The 20,439-nt window shown below is 36.5% G+C and overlaps 1 protein-coding gene across 7 annotated transcripts in view; it reads right to left on the bottom strand.

Annotated features, from left to right (window-relative positions):
* GRIA2 (glutamate ionotropic receptor AMPA type subunit 2) overlaps positions 1-20,439 on the bottom strand; it is a 92,706-nt gene that overhangs the window by 45,517 nt on the left and 26,750 nt on the right. For all 7 annotated transcript variants that reach the window (XR_010471998.1, XM_065060028.1, XM_065060026.1 and 4 more), the window contains 2 exon segments: positions 6,770-7,009; positions 2,503-2,699 (listed from right to left, as the gene is read on the bottom strand). Coding sequence is in view for 6 of the 7 variants with exons in the window: in XM_065060028.1 (XP_064916100.1) it covers positions 2,503-2,699; positions 6,770-7,009 (437 nt within the window). In the remaining variant the exon portion in view is untranslated.

A 20,439-nucleotide genomic window follows, 5' to 3' on the forward strand; every position in this document is an offset into this window, starting at 1 on the left:
AAAAGTCGTTGCTCTATATATAAAGACTGCAAATAATACTTCAGTATTCAGGAAAAATCTAGTCAACAGGAAGCCTGTTGCAAGTCTCTCAGTAAAAATACAGAGAAAAAAAGAAAAGAGATACTGATACAAAGTGCACCCTCAAGAAAAGAAGGAAATTGCTGAAGGTTTTTTTGGGAGTAGGAATTAAAAGAATTTTAAAATAATAAATCCAGTAGCAAAGAAAGACTTGAAGTGCACATTCTGCTTTCGGAAAAGAAAATCAGAAGAACACACTCAAAGGCCAAGAAATTAATTGTTCAGCACAGACCTTCATTTTAAGAGACAGAGGAAATTAATAGAGAAATAGTTATTTTAGATTTTATTTCAGGCTACCTGAGAAATTGAAAGTGAGTTTACATTTTTACGTAAGAAAAGGAAGTTGCAGACCTAGAGTGATAGGATAATGGACTTAAAAACCAGACTGAACTCCAGAAATTGCTACAGTATCTTGCAAAGAGAATCTCAAGGCTAAACCCACATGAGACAGCTGACAGCAGTTTAAAATACCATATTCTAGGGCATAGCAGTAAACTGTTTTGAGGTGAAAAACTAATTGGAATTATATTAACTGACCAGTGTAGCTGATTCACAGTTACCTAGAATTCTTCAGTGACTTACAAATCAAAAGAGCAAAAACAAAAGTTTACCCACCCGTATGCTTAAGAAATAGCAAAAGTCTGTGGGGATAAACTGAGAAAATCTCAAAAGAAGGCAGAATCCATCAAAGTGCGATTAGGATAAGAAAAATATCCCAGAGCTGCAATCAAATAAGAAGCAGCCATAGAAAATGGTAGTTCTACTACTAAACAAACAAAGACAGTAAAAATGAGAGGTATCTAAAGGGTACAGAGAGATCTTGTCTTTAAAAAGTGGTAAAAGGAAAAAACTGAAGAAACCTATAGTCAGACAAACATTCATATCAAGGAAGAGATTAAATGAATGTAAAATAATTAATTTCAAAATCATCTGTAGAATAATAAATAAACAGTCAATATAGTCTTGCCAAGATCAAAATATGTCAAAGCAATTTCTTTCCTTTCTCTGACATGATAGTTAACCTAATAGATAATATGGAAACAGCAGAAGTGACATATCTTGAGTATAATAAGGCTTTTATCCTATATGACATCATTACAAGCTCTTAACGGAACATGCACAACACTAAAAGTCACTTTAAGATAAGTAAACAATGGTTTGAAAAGCCACACAGAATCAGCTGAAGAGGACCTCTAAGTACTATTTCTCTTAAGTATTGCTCTACTCAGTACATTCCTTGACATGGATAACAAATAAGAAAATATTATTTTAAAAAAGCCACAGGTGATATGGAGGTTGCAAATGCTCTGAAGAACAAGATCAAATTCTAATTAATCGTGAAAATCAGGGTAAGAGTTTGTGGATATGAATTCCAAATAAAACAGATAAATGCAATGCACTCCATGTAGGACACTGCTCCTTGCTTGAGTCTCTCCAAAATGTAATGACCTTCATAAGAAAGAGTTACACAACAAGTCCTTCAAAAAAGCTTCAAACCAATATATCTACACTCTGATTATATATCCCTACAAATGTGCACAGTCTCACATGGTCAAGCTCAAGACAACAGGCAGCTATCCTTATAATTTTCCCTTGTGCTCTGAATGCATGAAAAGAAGATAGAGAGACAGTAAGACCTTCTTAGACACTAGGACTGAAGACGTGGATTTGAAAGTAAGACAACAATTTGAATCAGAGCACTGCAATGCTGTTGTAAAAAAAAAATAATATATATTTATATATAAAAATCATTTTTGTAAATAATATACATGCAGGAGGAGAGAAGACATAATTTTCTGTTCTGTTTAAAACTCAGGAGGCCTTAGCTATGGCATACAGCATCTAATTTTGGTTAACACACTTTAAGAGGGAGCAAAATGAAGAGAGATCCAAGGACAGTACAAATGACAAAGAGCTTAGAAACATGAACTACGAAAGGAGTTAAATGGAAAAGAGAAGCTGTTGAAGCAGCCTTCCTAAGATGGAAAGTTTATTGGAAAAAGCATTAGAAGCAGAAAACACTTCCTGGTTATAAGGAGAACTAATTCCTACACATAATATAACTTTGTAATGCATCATCTACAATAGTGTATCAACCACATGTAATATGGTACGCTACTCAGGTTGTGAAATAGCCTTAACAAGTTTGGTGGGTTTGTTTTGGTTTGTTTGGGTTTTGGGTTTGTTTTGTTTTTAATATAATCAGGATATAAAAGCATATGGAATAATCCAGATGAACAAAGGGAATGATTATAGGATTTGTAGTTTCACTTTCTGCCTGATATATATGTGGTCCTCAATACAAACCTGTCACTTCCAAATGACACATAATAATCGCAAAATAGGAGCGAGAGAAATTGACTCATTACAATTACTTATAGAATACAGCTAACTAGTGTCACTGAAAAATGGAGAATAGCAAACCTGATCAACAATGTCGTTGACTTTATCGCGCTCACAGTCCAAAATCACTCGCCTTTCCTTTTTTACCTCTAGATCTTGAAACAGTGAACGGTAAGTTTCATCTTTCCTGTCATTGTTAATATTTCCTACATTGATAGCAGTCACTTGCCATTTCTTTTCCGCAGCAGAATCCAGCACAGCTTGCAATGTTGATAAGCCTAGTGAAGTTCAGAAGAAAACAGAAGATATGACTGATAAAGCTTTGGGAGTAACAAGCTTCTAGAATGTGATTTATGAGATTACTTATTAAAGATTTCCCTGTAACTTGTTTGACCTGTCACACATTGTTAGGACTCAGAAATGAAGATATGAGTGGGCCCATTCACTTCTAATTGCGTGAAATTTCTATTTACACCGCTGCAAGGAATCAGGCTAGAGCCCTGTATGGACAACCTTTTGGTTTTGCTTCAACCTTCTTCGGCATGGGATTTTGCTGCTTTCACTGATCCACTGCTCAGATTCCACATGCTGGGAAAGAGGCCTTCTAAGAGAGAAGTGACGTAATTACAGCAAGAGCATCAGCTGCTTATTACAAAATGCTATTGAATTGATTCTGTTCTGAGTGCTTGAGCAATACTGTATTTAATCCCAGACCTCACTAAGGTCTACGGCAAAATTCCCATATTCTGCAGTGGTGCTAATGGAATTATTATTTCTGCTGGCTACAGTCATATCCCTGATTATGAAAGAAGATGTGCTGAGACATATTTTTTCATATAGATAAGTAGGCTCCATGCTAACTCCTACAAACAGTCTACAGAAGTTTGCCTCCATTTTATCAGCTGTTCCTGCTAGGAAGCTGTGATGTCTGTACAGCTGCAATTGCCTACAACGTATTGTAGAATCAATGAAGATTTTACTTAACTGGTTTTCCTATTCAAGGATTAAATAATGGAGTACAGAAACATGAAAATTACTGCCAGAAATTAATTTCTGCTATACAACAAATACCGTTTTAACAGTTTCCAGCAGTACAGGAATTAGACTTGTTATATTTAAATTCCCTCCAGAGAATGCTACATAATTCTAGAGAGCAATTTTAAGCATAGCAAACAGTATTATAGAAAAAAAGAAAATTAGACCTTCTCACAAGTCACTTGACATTTTTGCACATTCATCTCCCCTGAAACCACAGATCACCAGAAGTCATTTCTTTGAGACAAATTTCTGACTTGCTATGTAAAGGAAGCTATAAGGAAGTTATAACTCTCATGAGAAATAATAGTGGTTATGCCCATAAACATAGAAAGTAGTGAGAATTAATTTGTCTCACCGTTTGTAAATACATAATTAAATTAAGATTGGCCAGTGTTTAGTAATTCAGTTTTATCAGTGAAAATAGTAACGACATAAAGCACTACGCAAGATTGGTCATCAGCAAAGGTAGAAAATGGCAGGCTTCCAAAAGCATAAATCCAATTATTATCTCAAATAGTTCTGGTTTTCTATGTTGTCTTTAAAGAAGACTGAGAGGAAGTTTTGTGTGTCATGCAATGAATATTTATTTTAAAATACTAGATAACTGCAGTCCAAGGCTACATATAGACTATTTATAACACGTTAAAGACAAATGGGGAGAACTTGTACTAAAAACAAAAGATAATAAATGTAAGCAAACTAAAAGATGTATGGGATATTTTAAAACATTATAAAGCAGCAAAATTAGTCTGTGTCTCAAAATAATACTTTAGATGATAATTTAAAATAATAATTAAAAAAAACCCCACACACCAAAAAAAAAACAAAACACTCCAAACTGAAACAGATACAATCTGAATCATTGTTTTAGATCTCACTTAGTAGATTTCAGGTCCTCCAATGTGTCTGTATGTTTCCTCTCAGCTAAACAGAAACTCAGTTATGCATAAATTAATACAGGCTATTAATGTTAATACTATCCATTACGAAGGTTTTCTATATCTTACTCCTCTGATCTCCCATTTTTCCTAGGGACTGCCTTTTCTTGGCGTGCTCTCTACAGAGATGTTAAATGGATGCCTGGATTTCTTGCTTTTTATAGGTGGCAGATTTTTCATTCCCATACAGTTTAGTTTATTCTGATAGCAATAACACATTGCAAAAGAATGCAAAACAAACAAACAAAAGAAGGGTTCACAGAAATACTTGGTAATGGAAGGAGGACTCTGCAGAGGAGAAAACTCAAACAACTGCAGTTGCTTTTTTTGAACTGCAGAAAATCTTCTGTTTGGGAACCTCATGTGCCTGAACCTCTTCTGATCAGCATGAGACAAATTCTTAATTCAGTGATTTCTAAAAAGGAGGACTGAACAGAGGCTGTAAATAAGCAATTCTTTTACAGACAGAATCCTCCAATAATGTCACTACTTTTTCCAAAACCCACTGTTCAGTATGGGCAACACAGAAGAGGCAAGGAGGGGACAGGACACTAATCCACATTATATGAGAGCAACTGCCCTATTAAGCCAGTAATAACTTGGATATGCATATACTGAATGGCCCCACTTCTTATGGACAGGAATGAGATGTGAAATTGCCCTACACTTCAACCAGTCATCCTCTAACCCCAGAGGAGCTGTAAAAGTAGCAATAAATTATTCTTTTGGAATAAGTCAAACTAATTCCTATTAGCTTTCACAGCTTCCATGAAGAGTCAGTCTCTTTGACTATTTTTATTTCAGTGTTTAAGGTGAAACTATTATATATCACTCCCTAAATATACGTCACTGTCACTACATTAAAACTCACACAAAAGTGTTTCTAGAAATTGTGGACCCTGTGTATTCAGGATTTGTCAGTGTTACTGACTACATACTGCTTGACTCTGCAGGTTAACCTTGTGCAATCAGTGGGAGCACTGAGGAGCAACGATTTACTCAGCATAAAGGTAGGAGTTTCATGCCTTGGAGCTTGTTATCACTGGGGTGCCTTGCCACAATTAAAACAAACACAGAAGAAAAAAAGGCATAATTAAAGGGTGATTACAAATAACAATTTCATGCTGTTATTCCTGACCAGATTCAGGCTGTGCAGTTCAGAAGAACTAGGTGGTTTTCAGTATTTCCTAAACATAAATCACAGGCAGGTCACGTACTGCATACTGCGAGCTGATTGACAGAGTATTGACTAAACAAGTAGTTTTACTTCTGTGGATGTTTCTGATTTTAATGTGAATTTGAAAAGGATCTGAGAAATGGGCTTAGGGTTCATCATCCTACATACTACTCTCGGCGGCAACATACCAGTTTTTAGTTTTGCTTAGTGATTACAACAATGATAAAGAACCGTCTTGAGGAGATCCCTTCAGCTTCTGAACAACATAATGTACAAAATGGCATCAGAATGCAGAGAATCTAATGTCATCTCATTATTCAAAAAATCACAGTGTGGTACAACCATTATTTAAATCTAATGGCATCTCACCATTTAATGTGCATTTAATATTCAACTCTGGCCAATGAACATGCAGGTGAGCCACAAAATAGCCTTTTTATAGGGAATAGGAGGAGGTATGAATATAAAAAAGTTAGTCGAGGACTACTAAGTGAGGAGAACCTGAAGAGAGAATAACAATAGTGGAATTCCAGAAAGGGTAGTCTGCTTCTTCTCAGGAAACCAATAAATATACCGCAATTTGCAAGTGTTTTTTCCCAGTTCATAAACTACTACATTATTATAACTACAGCCATAAAAGGGCATAGGTCTTGAGAAGGCTGTACCACAGAGAAAATTGCTCACAAACAATTATTTGGGTTTAACAATAACAACAACAACAAAAATCTAAGCTCAACAGAGAGAGAAACTTGAGTATTTATCGAAAGCAGTCACCAAAGAAGCAGCGACTTTATCCAAGATTCTTGCTTGCTTGGTGCCCAACTACTGATTTTGCATATGTGGAGTGAACCTGAGGTAGTAGATTGCCCTTCACGCTCAGATAGCTTTTTTCTGTTTAGGTGTTTCTTTAAAAAAAAAAGGAAAAACTTTTCATAGAACTGTTTTACAACACGTGATTAATCTCACATTGCTTATCAGCACATGCTTGCAATTCTATTAATACATACTGTAACAATTTCATTCTCATCTAAATAATTTTGTTTCTGTCCCAAATGCTCATTTCTAAATTTAAGCTTGCTCTCACACTTGCTGCAGGTAAATATTCCTTTCCTCATTTACTTTTCTAATACTAATTCAGCACTTCAGTGAGATACATCTAGCAAAGAGCATGCAGATAAAAAGTAGCACATCTTACCTCTGTCACTGTCATACAAATATGCAAACTTGGTCCACTGATAGTATTCAATCAAGCTAAGAAGAGCTCCCTTGAGGTCAGGTCTCATCTGAATGACAAAGGGATGTGTTCCATCTGTTGGGAAGCTGGGAGTTATGAAGGAGACATGAAGAGTCCCACAGAACGACGTTATGGTATTTACAGACTTCTTGTCATAGAATCCAAAAATAGCAAAGACTCCTCTTGAAAACTGGGAGCAGACTACGAGGGAGAAAGAAAAACAATTATGTAGGAGAATTAAAAAAAAAATATTGAAAACTCTATCATGCATATATTTATGGAAAATAATGCAATTGTCTGAACACATAAACACCATGGAAAAACAGTAATACTCTTCTATGAGGAATATTATTTGCTAGTATTATTAATCAGTAATATAAAGCTTCCACTAGAAACAAGACCAACAAAAATCAGAGACATGATGTTCACATTCCTAGATAATTAATTCAGAAATAAAACTCGACGAATTATTCTTAAATTCAATTTATATTGTTAAGAATAGTGATGCAAGCATCAATGGCAAATGTAATTTATAAAATGAGTCATTATGACCACAAATAGTATTACTGAAATGAATTTTTTGTCATGTTAAAAATAAGTTGTTTCTGAGGTCGAGACTCACTGAGCAATTGCAAAATACCTTACATAACTTTCCATTTCAGGAATATAAATCCAAAACTAGAAGCAAATCTATTAACAGCAGAAGAGTAAGGAGCTGATTGGCTTTAAAACCCTTGTGTTTCAATACATTATTTTAATTACTGCCTTGTAAGACTCAGCAAAAGCTGGTCCTTCTGGATGATGCTTGTGGCCATGCTGCAGAGAGAATAACCTCATAGGTGTAAAAAACATGCTGATTATTCAGTTTTATTACTAGAGACAATTCAAGCCCATTGATGAACACTACTGACTACCACTCTTCTGGGTTTTTCTCCTTGACACTGCAGACTATAGAAGTGCCTAAGTTCTAAACCCAGGGTACAATAAGGAAAAGTTAATCTCTGATTAATTCTCACTTATCACCTATGCATTCTTTGTTTTGCACATTGTCACCCTGAATAAAAGACATCCTTCTAGCAAAAACAATGAGTCAGCCTCCTTGCAATCCCTGCTATACCTGACCTGCTTATAGATATAAATCACAGCGTAACTGAAGCTAATTTTCCCAGCTATTTGGTACACTAATCCTTGAATATAATTCACATAAGGGCATGTCCGTCCCAACAGATGGGACAGTGAACTCTATATGCGACACGCGGGGAAGGGGTCATTGCAAAAGATCAACAAGTCTGGACAAGCCCCAGGCCACGTTGAAGGGTCTCAGCTTTTCCCCTTTGTTTGCCGAGTTGGGCATATCAGAAGAAGGGGCTATGTGCCCTCCAGCACATCCTCCATCTCTGGTATTAGTCAGCTGACCTGACCTGTGCCTTGTTAGCTTGTCATTGATAGGTAAATCGCAGTTCCCCCTGCGTGGAATGTGTCATCTCCTGGCTGAACTAGTTTCTCCACAATGCTTTCAGCCATGATGCTTATCAATACACAACAGGGCAAAAATAAGTTGACTCATTTTTAAAATCTCTCTGATTTGAATTAATATTAACAAAATATTTTCTCTTTTAAAGTTACATCTTTATTTTTTTTAATAACATCCTCTTGTGCCTGCTATTATTAGTTGCTATCCTCTTTTCATGGCTTTGCTTATCTATCTTTGCTACTACTGTCACTTCTCATACCCTAATTATTTCTATACTCCAATTAAAAGCACCTAAACAGTATGACTGAAATTCCAAATCTGCCAGTTTCAACAGTTATCACCTATTAACTTTAATTAGGTCAGAATTTCGCCTCAGGTGAGAGAAACAAGTGATTAACAAACTTGATGAATAATACTCCCCTTCACAAAAGGATGTTGCAGGTTTTCCAGGGCTAGGATAAAAGATGGTCAGACCTATTCCAACTGCAAATCATTATGTAAAGTTCCAATATTTACCTCCAGTGTATTAAAGGTATAACACTGCTCATGTTGAACAAAGGTTTCTGAAAAAGGCTGCAAATTTTCCAAACAGCTTTTCTGTTTAAGTTACTGGAACTCCTTGTTCTATTCCAAATCACTGTTGTCTCGCTGAGACAAAACGAACTCACTACCTCCCCACAGACTCATGAATGATTGTTTCCCATCTGCAGCAAAGGCTAAATACTTTCTGAACTTGCTGCAATAAAGGTGTTAATGTCTCACAATCCACCTCAAAAATACACATTAAAATAAATCTCCAGCTTACATTTGGATCCCTGGGCAAGAATTCCACAGGAGACTATTGTGTGTGCTACTGGCCCACTTCTGTGATCTCCAGCATTAAACCATTTTAATGCTGCATGTAAGGTGACAGAGACAACAACAGTGTCATCCCAGGATCACTGAAACATGAAACAGTTTTATGCCAGTATTGCTGATTCTTAGGATGCTATCACAACTGCTGTCACACTTCCTGCTTTTCTTCAATCACCAGTCAATGGTTTCAGGCAAAGACGACATAACACTGCCTACAACAGCCTACAACCAGGGCCAGCAGCCTGCACCAGAAAATTCGCTTACCATGGGTGATGCCTTCTCTAACAGAGAAAAGTCTGGCTCTTTGGAGCACTGTATTCCAGTTTCTGCCTCAGCTCCTTCCTGATCCTTCCTTTCCTGACACTGGAGAGATCTGGACCTGTCAGGTCTCAAGTAATCATCTTTGGGGTAATGAAGTTCAATCTGCCCATGCTGTTGGGAAGTTTTATCTAAGGCTCTGTCCTGGCTCCTGAACTCATGTAACTTAATAGATCTCAACTTCCATTAAAAACAAACAAACAAAAACTCCCACTATACCTCTAAAAGATTAAACAAACCAACCAGTCAACACCCAACAAAGACAAAAAGGTCATCACAATTATTTGTGATGGCAAATAAAAAGAGCCCAGATTACTTACGCTAGGTTTCTAACATGAACTGCGGGCACATACTAGATCTGGCTGGGACACCTTTCACTTTACACATAGCAGCCCGAACAACTGCTGTTCATTCAGACCAAACATCCTGACATGGAACAAACTCATACAACCCCTCTTCACTAGTTACTTACTGCCTATTGACCACAGTTCTCTGGGATTAACACAGCTAATGGTTCTCCGTTTAATAGTCTTCAAACCTGGAAAATCATTAGTACTTACACATATGTGCCATCTTCTGGGGAATATGGGTAAAGTTGGGACTTTTCTCTCCACTCCTGCACAGTAGAGGCAAGTGCAAAGCACCACCACCACCTGGGCAAGTCAAGTCACTGCAGTTCTTGCTATTTAAAGGAGCTGCAGATTAAAAGCTGAATTCCACATGCATGTACTCAATCCTGATAAACACTAAGATAAAAGCAAAATCATTTCATATTTGTAAAAATAATTAAGAAAACTGCCATAGAGATACAAACTCTCATTTAATTCAAGCAAGGCCACCTGGATGTGAGATCAATACTCTTTCTAACACAAATATTGAAATTAAGGACACAACACACATTAGCAAATGCTAAGCTATGTGGGTCAGTGAGATCAGTGTCACTGTTGTACACTGAAGAGCCTCAGTGCTGTGCTTTCCTCTGTGAAAGTCCTCTAAAGATAAGGGGGAGGGCACCGATGCCATGTAATATAAACTTGCTAAAAGTAATCATTTAGACTTTGTCTCAAGACAAATGCTTGCAATTGTTCTGGGACATTTGGTCTCTCAGGAGCAGCAGGGAAAAGAACGGATGGTATTTCCAAATACATAAGGGTGACCTCGTAAATGTGCAGAAAGTGTAATTGTTTTTGGCAGGATTCCCACCCTAGACTAAGTCAACAGTCATGTTGTTATTGCTTGGAGACATCAGTTTTATAATGGTGAATCACAAGCTGTTCAGTTATTAGATTAAAAAAAATCATGATGATTAGGACTCATAAGCCATTGAAACATGAAAGATCTACTTTATTAAAGACATCAGAAGCAACTGCCAGCATTCATTTCTTTCAAGCTCTTCTATGTGAATTGTTTTTCTTTGGATTCATCTTGCCATTTCTAGAAACAGTCAATGACCTACTTAGCAACACGAGGGCAAGGATATAGTAAGCTCATTTTGTGATCACTGTTCTAGAGAGACTCGACTAGACTGGCTAATAACTGGGAATTCCAAGAAACAGGGTAAATAATTAAAGTTACCTGAGAAACAACGATTCCCAGAAGGTTTTGTTAAAGAATTAAGTATTTTATACTTGAATTCTCCTTGTTCTTCTACTAACATAGGCAAAAACCTAGTTTGCCCTTGTTTTCCAGAACACTAAAAATGTGTCCAAGTCTTTTATTCCAAAAGTTAAGGCCCAGATTTGTTCAATAACAAAAATTAAGCTTAAGCCAGTCATAAGAAATAGGTGCCCTGTCAAAGGAGAGTCAAAACTACTTGCTTAATTATTAGCTCTTCTCTTGTTAACTACACTTATTTCTTCTTAGACTTTCTTTTTACCATGATGCATTCACACCTTTCTTTCACACTTTCTTCATTTCACTATTCTGTTTTGTCAATGAACTCCATAGGCAGGTTAACCTCATGTTTAACCCTGTGGCTGTAACTGGCTCTCCAGAAACAAAGAAATAGAGCAACACGCATTCTTTGCCTCTCATCATACACAACATATTTCTGTGATGCATATAATCTTACACATAAGACTCAAAAAGTGTCAAATGAAGAGTACCTTTGAAAATTCAAAATATAAAAATATCACAAATATGCTTAGCTTTATACAACAAAGTGATGCCATTTTAGGAATGATAGTTTCTTTTCATGGCATAAAATCACCTAGAAACAATCACATTTGAATATATATGCTTACGAACTATTCCTGATCAAGTCTTCCTAAGCCAAGATTTCCTTTCCAAAGGAAAAGTAATGAACCTAATAATTGTCTACATTCACGGACAATTAAATAGGAAAAAGAAAATCAGCAAAACACCCACTTAACTTACCAAAACAAATGTCTAATAGTACCTGCATACAGGTAAGTTTCCAAAAAGTGTTATTATGTCTTTTAACACTCTTCTAACCTTTCTAAGTATTTCTGTATTTTTAGTCATGAGAGTTTTGATACTTAGTTTCTATCCAAAGACGAAAATTTAAAATGACTGAGAAAGTATCTGCCATCCAGTGCTTAGATTTTAAATGCTATCTATATTAATGTGGCTTTCTATGTTATCTTATTATTCTAATTTGGTTTTCTATGGTGGTAACAAAATTATTTTAATATTAACATACAGAAATAAGTCCTCAGTGCATGTTATTTATTCACACCTTATCGAATACTCATTCTTTTACATCTAAGAGAAAGAAAATACTCTAGAAGTGTAAAGAAAGAGTCAAGCACTGCCTCTGTAAAAGAGGACCAAAACACAAAGGAAACAATCATTGGTCTGAAAAGTCGATAGATGAGATGGAAGCAGCCAGGAACAAAACAGAAACCAAATGCCCAGTTGGTAATTTCAGCTTCTGAAAGGCAACATTAAGAACAAGCAGACAGTAGAAAGGAACCACAAACAATGATGGAACAAAAGTAGAAAAAATAAACAAGAACCACAGCTGCTAAAAGAATTCACTTATGATTGAAACTGCACCCATCAGAAAACCATTATGAGAATAAAAACCAATATGAATTGCTTCCAAAACCATTAAGAAAATTGCAGCAGAGCAAAAAGTATATTGTATACACTTATATAGCATAAAGAATTTTTTTTTTTTTTGTAGTAATGTTACGTATCATCTGCATGGTCTATTTTAACTATTCAGACTATACTATTACCTTCAAGATGTGAGGGGTAAACTTCTCTTCAGGAAGTCCATCCTAAGCATTATTTAGAACCATCAAGGAGTATGTATTTAAACAGCACAACTTGAGATGAAGTTACTTTATCTAGGGGCATGGTAGGCTAACTAGAATTGGGAAAAAAGGTTCCCTAAGGCTCAAAGAAGAGCATAATAACCAAAAGATAAGACAATGGACCAAAGCTTCATGCTATGATTCAGTAAAACAAAGACACATACACCAAATAAATGGCTGGCATTTTAAAGTCCCAAGAAATCCTTTACCAAAGCTGAGAGACAGATCAGTAAGAATTAAAACATCAATGGCAATCAGAACTAAAAATGGGCTATACTTCTGTATAACGAAACACTCAATTACCATTCCCTTTGTCTCTTTTTGCAATTTTTAATTACAACACCACTATATGTGAATTTTTATCTTATTTTAAGAATTGAAGAAAATGTGCATGCCTGGAATTAAAGCCTCTTGATACTGATCTAAATTGTGTATTTTCCTCTTTGCAAACTGTGCATATATGTATATATATATCAAATATTGAGCTCAAACACAAAACCAAATAATGAAATAGACCTCATAAATACTTCAGTGATGAATTACTAACATGTACACTCAGCGTTAAAGCACAAAACATGACTTAGAGCAACAGCCAGGCAGGTAGCAAACAAACAATCTGTAACATGGAGGGAGCCTCAGTTTTGAGCAGAGACAACTAGAGAAATTCTCACAGCCTCAGAGAGGGAAGAAAACAAAAATCTAAATCCTGAGGCTGGAATGGTTTTTTTTGAGGACAATTATCGTGGAGCAGGTACAAAGGAAGTTTTTTCCACCTTTTCTAGCAGAAATGTGGTCTCCAGTTATTGCTATAACCTGAGCTATTTGTTCAGAGATCATGTGACTGAAGGGAACTTCCCACACTATGTAATTAGAAAAAGTGGCTTTGATCATTGGGCACAATTAGACTAAAAACCTGGGTTGCTGCAGTACAAAACAAGCTCAAAGACCAGAGGAGTAACATATTAATCTCTTTCAACCAGTCAATCATACTTCACACTGAGACAAGAAACTTTGTACCAATATGGGATACCTTAAGCAAGTAGAAAAAAGCCTTCAAGAAGTTAGGGGCCATCTGTTAGGAAAGTACATGATGATATGACAGAGCTTCTCTCTATGCTAAGGCTGCAATAATGAACATGGTAAATAAACATCATGTTCAGATAGAAACAATAGGTCAGAAAAACAATCTGTTTCAATGACAGTTGCATTCAATTACATATTGCTTGGCTATGTACTGTAAGCATTTGAAAACCCTTTTCATTGCTAGGACAATTACCATGATGAGAAAAAAATCACGGCAAACTCCACCGAAAGAACCATATTAAATCAATTATGCTTTTACAAATAAAACAAGATTCCTGTAATAAAATGAAAATGCAATGCAAGTCTGCTCACGAAAAAAAATTGCCCACATTACACACAATTCTGACACAGCTCTTCCCAGAACTGTTAGGATCCTAGTGTATTTGTCTAAATCCCCAGTACTGCCAGCTGAAGGAGATATAATGCTTTCTGAACCCTGAATCTGGTGACCTGGCAACTCTGTTAAAGAACAGAAATATAACTTCATCTTGTCTCCAAAAATCTGTTGTCTTTAAAATCAGGACATTCTTCAGGAAGTTCCTCTTACCTGCCTCCTTTCTTTCCCTCCCCACGCCAGTGCAAATAAAAACCATGCTATTTCCATTTAGTTACATACAATTTATCTCATTGATCTCCTTCACAACTAAGAGCTCACCTTTCAAATCTGCCTGTCTGGCTTTCTGACTGTGTTTGTATCTTTCCCAACAATTACAGCCTTGCAGTTACACAGAATTGTGAGTGGCCAACAAAGTATTACCTCCTAGATGCAGGAGGTAATCAAATCTAAGAGACTGAGGGCTTTTCAGAGCCACGCTGCAGGTCATGGAGAAATTAGCTCTTTCAGAGCAAGGCTCTTACTTTGTGCAATCAGCATAACTCTGCTGAATTTAACAGAGCAAATATAATTTATCCCAACTAAAAAATATGGTTCTCCATTTTTAGCGTGAGCATTTTCACAAACTTTTCAAATCAGAAATATAATATACAATGGAACACACATCTCCTCTTCCTTTTCATCACTATTGCTGGAAGCATCCCTTTTCTACATTTCATTAAACTAATCATCTTCTCATTCCTAAGAAAATGTCATTGTGTTAAACTGTGCATTTGAAAACTTGTAAAAGGATTTGGAAATGGGTAAAATTAGCTTGGTACATACAACTATTTTTTGTTAAAATGATGTCAGATTGTGGTTCAATTTATGAAACTTGTTTTTCTTTTCTTAACCTAGAAGGGCCAACAATCACTCATGAACAGATTGTCTAACACTGCCTGAAAACACCTTACACCACCTATTACGAAAGGAAACACAGTTTCAGCACTGACTTTCTCTACTAAAAGAGTAGGGACAGCCAGGAGAAAAGACTCTCAGGTTGACTTGTAAAAATACTAAAAAAAAAAAAAATTGGAATAAACCTTAAGGAAACCACTATAAGTAATAAAGAGGATTTCCTGAGGCAGAGAAAGTACAGCAGAAAATATGTAAGTGATCTGTTACTCTCAGAAGACTTCATACTACACTTTTAAAGGAACAAAATGTTATTTTCCAACTGGTCATTTGTGACCTGCCATACACATTATTCTCAGAGCCAGATCTTTAGTCCTAGACATTTATTTCTTACATATCTCTCTCTGAAATGGTGCAACTGGGAGTCTACTTCATTCACCCAACACAGTCCAGCGCACACCTTGTCACTTCAGCGCAGCTAGCACTGTAGCACACAGCTGTACTGACATGACCTGTCACACTTATCCTAAAGTCTCAGTCCTTCCAGATGCCTGAACCTGATTTTAAAATACATCATCTAACTAAAAATTTTGGCATAAACATGACTCTGCAGAGAGGAGTATCTCGCACAAACTAATGATTAAATGCAACAATGAGCAAGACAAGAGACATCAGTTCCCTACACTGTCTTGGGTCTAACAGCTTCTGCCTCTCATAGGAAAAATGATGGGCCTCTTCCACCTGCAACAGCTTCCACCCAGCATTGGTCCAACCCAAACCACTGACACACAGCAAAGCATGGTTTATACTCACGTGGTAGCTTTTTAGGCTGCACTTCTAGACAGAGTCTAATTCCCTATAATGTCTTATGGATTTATGATATTCATTGGGATAATCAGCTGTTAACCTAATTGCTAGGCTTTATTCGTATTTAGAAATGGTCTAATATATCACACACCTTCCTATCTGCATGTCCTGTTTTTCAATGATTGTAGAAATAACCGAAATGTTATTTATTTGTGAGGTATTCAAATAAGATTCAATAAAGTTTATTAGTAATACAAATCAGAAATGCAGTAAAATCCCCTTAATTAGCTTATTGTCCTGATTACATGACTTTTTTAATTAAGAGAAGTAGTTATTCAAAAACAAAACAGCATGGAGAGCTTCAAAATGACAAAGTAAAATGAGCACTCACGAGCACAAGGAGAAAATTTATATTCCTTGACTCTCCTTTGTTAGCTCCTTTAACCTGATGCATTTCAAAACACATTAAAAGTTTCTAACATTTTAGCTCCTATCTAGGAAAATTCAGTTTAGCACTGGTAGAATACATTCTGGTTAAACAAAACTTACAAAGATGTTGTAAGGCATATCATTGCTACTTACTTGATTATCAAAGCAATGATTCATCCTTCAAAGCAGAAAATATTACAATATATGCTTCACTGTGACAGAAATTACAGTTTCAGATTTTTTCCTCCTGTGTTCAGATCTCACAGGAGTAGGGCTAATTTGCTTATGTCAAGTTTTACTCTGTATAACCTCTACATCTTGCCTATATTACCCAAGCTAATTTGAGTATCTACATTGTTCTGCATGCTCTGTATAGACATGCACATAGACTACATCAAACTAAAACCAAAATAATTTATAGAGGAAACCTGTCTAACATTTGAAACAGTGTGAAAACATGTTCCCACTCAGCATTGTGATAGTATCTGAGGGTTACAGTTTCTGGGCCTTTAAGTTCACTACAGCCAACCTCCTGTTATATTACATATGCTCTCTCACTGTACAAAAATTTTGCAGAGGCTTAGAGGATTACTAGATTGGGCTTCATAAAGATATGCCATTCAGCCATCCTAATGGCTGTTTCTGTGGTGAGACCAAGGAATCACACACACACACACACACACACACAAAAAGAAGACATTTTATGGCCTTTCAGTTTCAAACCTCTTCCTTTCGCTGAACAAAGTAGATCTCAATGTCAGGAAACTGTCTGCTGTGCATATAAGATCAATAACTCAGGGCAGGGAGAGGCGGGGGGGTGTGAAAATGAGCTTTATTACCATAAGGATTTGTTTTTACACTTTAAAACTCTATCATAATTTAATTGAGATAAACAAACACTTAAATATTTACTAACACTATTCATTAAATATTTAGTAAACTTGCAAACAAAGCTTTGCAATTTCCCTTGCAAATAGCTACCTGAAACTGACCCTCTTTATTAAGAGCTTCTGGCCAAAATACTGATCTTTTCCAGGCACGTTTTCATCACTGAAATGAAAATCCTCTTCTCCTTTGTATCAAATATGAGAAAAAAGTATTTAGTATGATGTCCTTCCAGAAAACTGCAGGTTCAGGGAGATGCATCAACTTAAAGCCCTAGGAGCACGTCTGTAGGATGGAGAGTTCATATTGAAGATCGAATATATGGGTTCCAGGGGGTTTACTTTGGGCTAATTTTACTTTACTTTAGTCATCCCCATGGACTAAATGCCCACTAGCAGTTTGAGTGCACTGGTGGAACTCCAGAAACACATCCTTCAGTTGAGTTTAATTCAAAAAGAATGTGTTCGTTGTGCTCCTAAACCACTCCACAATGAGAATCAAGCAGAAGAATCAGGGTTCATTAGGAAGTTTTCTTAAAAAAAAACATTCTTAATCCAAATGGAATCATTCAGGTGGAGGCACCCATGCATTTTCAGCAGGTATGAAAAAACATATTTCCATTTGGAGAGAAGCAAAATTTGATGTGATGGAATACCAATAGAACTGGTTATGTTTGGCTCTGTAAATTTAGTGTCAACTGAGTATTTTGGGTTCTTCCACTGACAACGTTCTAAAAAGGAATTTACTCCAAGAACAGAAGTATTAAGCCTCAAGTCTTCTTTAGCTCCCTGGTCTTAAGAGGCACATATTTTTCACATTGATATATGATATCTCACAGACACACACAAAAAAACCTGTCTACCCATGTTGACATCTTGCACAGTCCTAACATTAGTGTCTGGTTTGGTGTTTTGTTTGAAATCCTAATTGACTGAAACAGTCCTAAATGCATCAATTCCCAAAGAAATATTGCCTCTCTTCCCTCCTGTTGTTTTTAAAAACTCATGACTTTCAACCAAGCGTCATCATTTGAGTGTCTGTTTCATGAAGTGAACACCAGGTACTGGCAAAATACAGTAAATCATGCTGTAGATCTTGTCGACTGATTTGTTATACTTACAAGTGGCTATTTAAAATTTCTAGCACAAGCCACAGGAGCAGTTGCTGTGCATTGCAGAGAGAGTAGTACAGTCTTGAATAATGGGAATTCAGAGCTATAAAAGACAACTGAGCTCCTGCAGTTTAAAAAATGACCGTGCCTCAGCCCTACTAACATCCTGTGTTACTTTTGACAAATCAAACTGGTTTTATTTGTAGACTGAAAATATTTTTGCCTCCTCATAGAAATATTAGGATGATAAAGTTTTGAATGACAAAGGTATTATTCTTTCAACAGCTTTATCAACATCCGAAGTTCAAGTTAAACAGCCAAAACTTTTTGTTCTATCCTAATACTGATGGGAAGAATATGCTTTCCAGTGTTTCTCTCCTACTTGAAATTCAGTAGCTATTTCAAATTTTGGATAAGATGGTTGGAGGGTTTGTATGTTTGCTTCTTTTGGTATTTTTCCATAGTTTGAACAGGAAACCACACTTAGATTATTCCAAATGAGGATTATTAAAATATTATTTATCTCTATAAGCCACGCTTACTGTATTTGATGGAAATGCTGTCTGTATTATGATAAGTTTGTTCAGGAGAATCTAGTATCTCATACTGCTTGCCCAGAGTAATCAGTTTTTGCACATACAGCATTCTGATGCATCCAGCATCAGGCTTTCAAAATAGCTTCTATAAATACACCTGATCAGCATGTAATGCAACAAAACACAGCATTTTGGAGCATATGGCATGCAAAGCAATGAAGTGAAGGGCATGCCTAGATCTCAGCTGTGGCATACCACCTAGCTTGTTCTGTAACACTTATTTAACCATATGGCTCATCCTAGGTGGCAAGCCACCATCAAAGCATAGGTGTGTATTCTCTCACTTGAATTCATGACCCACATGACTAAAAGCTGAAATCAGCTCTTCTAATCACATATTCAATCCATTGTATAAACTTATTTAGTGTTTACTACAAGAAACAAACAGAAATTCCATATAACACCTGTGTATGACAAAATACTGAATTACAGGGAGTACTGTTTAAAAACATTTCCCTTTGGAGAACAAGTCTTGATCTAAAGCTCATTGACAATTATGTAAACCCCAGAACAGGGATGATGCATTTAAAATGACAGATTTACAGCGTCTGACCAAGAGCTCCAACTTCCTCTGATACAAAGTCATCAGTATGGACTCAGTATCTCATATATTCTGGCTCGCTTGTCAGTGAAGCGGACCTGAAAATTTCAGCTTGCAGGTTTTCTCCAGTGTTCACTCTTCCAAGGTTCTTATCCCACAACTGTTCCATGTGTGAACTAGATCCTCTCTATTAACACAGTCTTTGTGCCTTGCTTTCCACCTGGCTACAAGCTATCTGTTCCAAGAAGTCTTCTGAGCTTATTAGGCTTCTTCTCCTAAAAGACCACAAATCAACAGAAAGGCTTCTGTATTTCAGCCAAACACTGCTGGTTTCTTACAGTATCACAGGTACCCTCTAATGTTTCATAAATCAGAGAAGGCTCAAACAGATAAAGACTTTTTTGCTGCTCTCTATCTTAAGGCAAGCTAGAAATGTTGTACATCATCCAGCTGAACCTATTGCGTAAACCAGTACTGGGATTTTTTTTTTCTTCCAGTTCTTTCACCTTTTCATCAAGCATCCCTTTTTGGAGATACTGTGAAGCGCCTTGACCTGAAAATGAGAAGTGCCTCGGTTCATCCTCTATGAAACACAGAAAACAGATGAAGCCTATTTCAGAGTTGTCCTGATCAGAGCTGACGTTTCAGTACCTGAAATTATCACTGGAAATATTTGCAAGAGCCACCATTTTATTATGCAAACATATGAAATACAGTAACAGCTTAATCTTATTCTCATCGGAATGACTGGAAGTTTTGCTATTTACTGAAACAGGAAGCAGATCAAACACAAGAAGCTCAATAATGCAAGCTCACTCACCATTGTGCAAATAGCACTTGATTAATTCAAGGTACCACTGTAACGCACAGAACGGCTCTGTGCAGGAAAAAGTGAAGCCTCACTCTCCACAGGGCTGGAAAACATTTCTACCCCAGAAACCCTGGGAGCAATTCTACCATTGTGCCTCACTTTGCAAGTGCTGGCCAAAGAGCTACAGGATGGGGCTCTGTGCCCAACACACC

The sequence above is a fragment of the Columba livia genome, chromosome 4 (assembly GCF_036013475.1).
Source record: "Columba livia isolate bColLiv1 breed racing homer chromosome 4, bColLiv1.pat.W.v2, whole genome shotgun sequence".
In the NCBI taxonomy this organism is placed as follows: Eukaryota; Metazoa; Chordata; class Aves; order Columbiformes; family Columbidae; genus Columba; species Columba livia.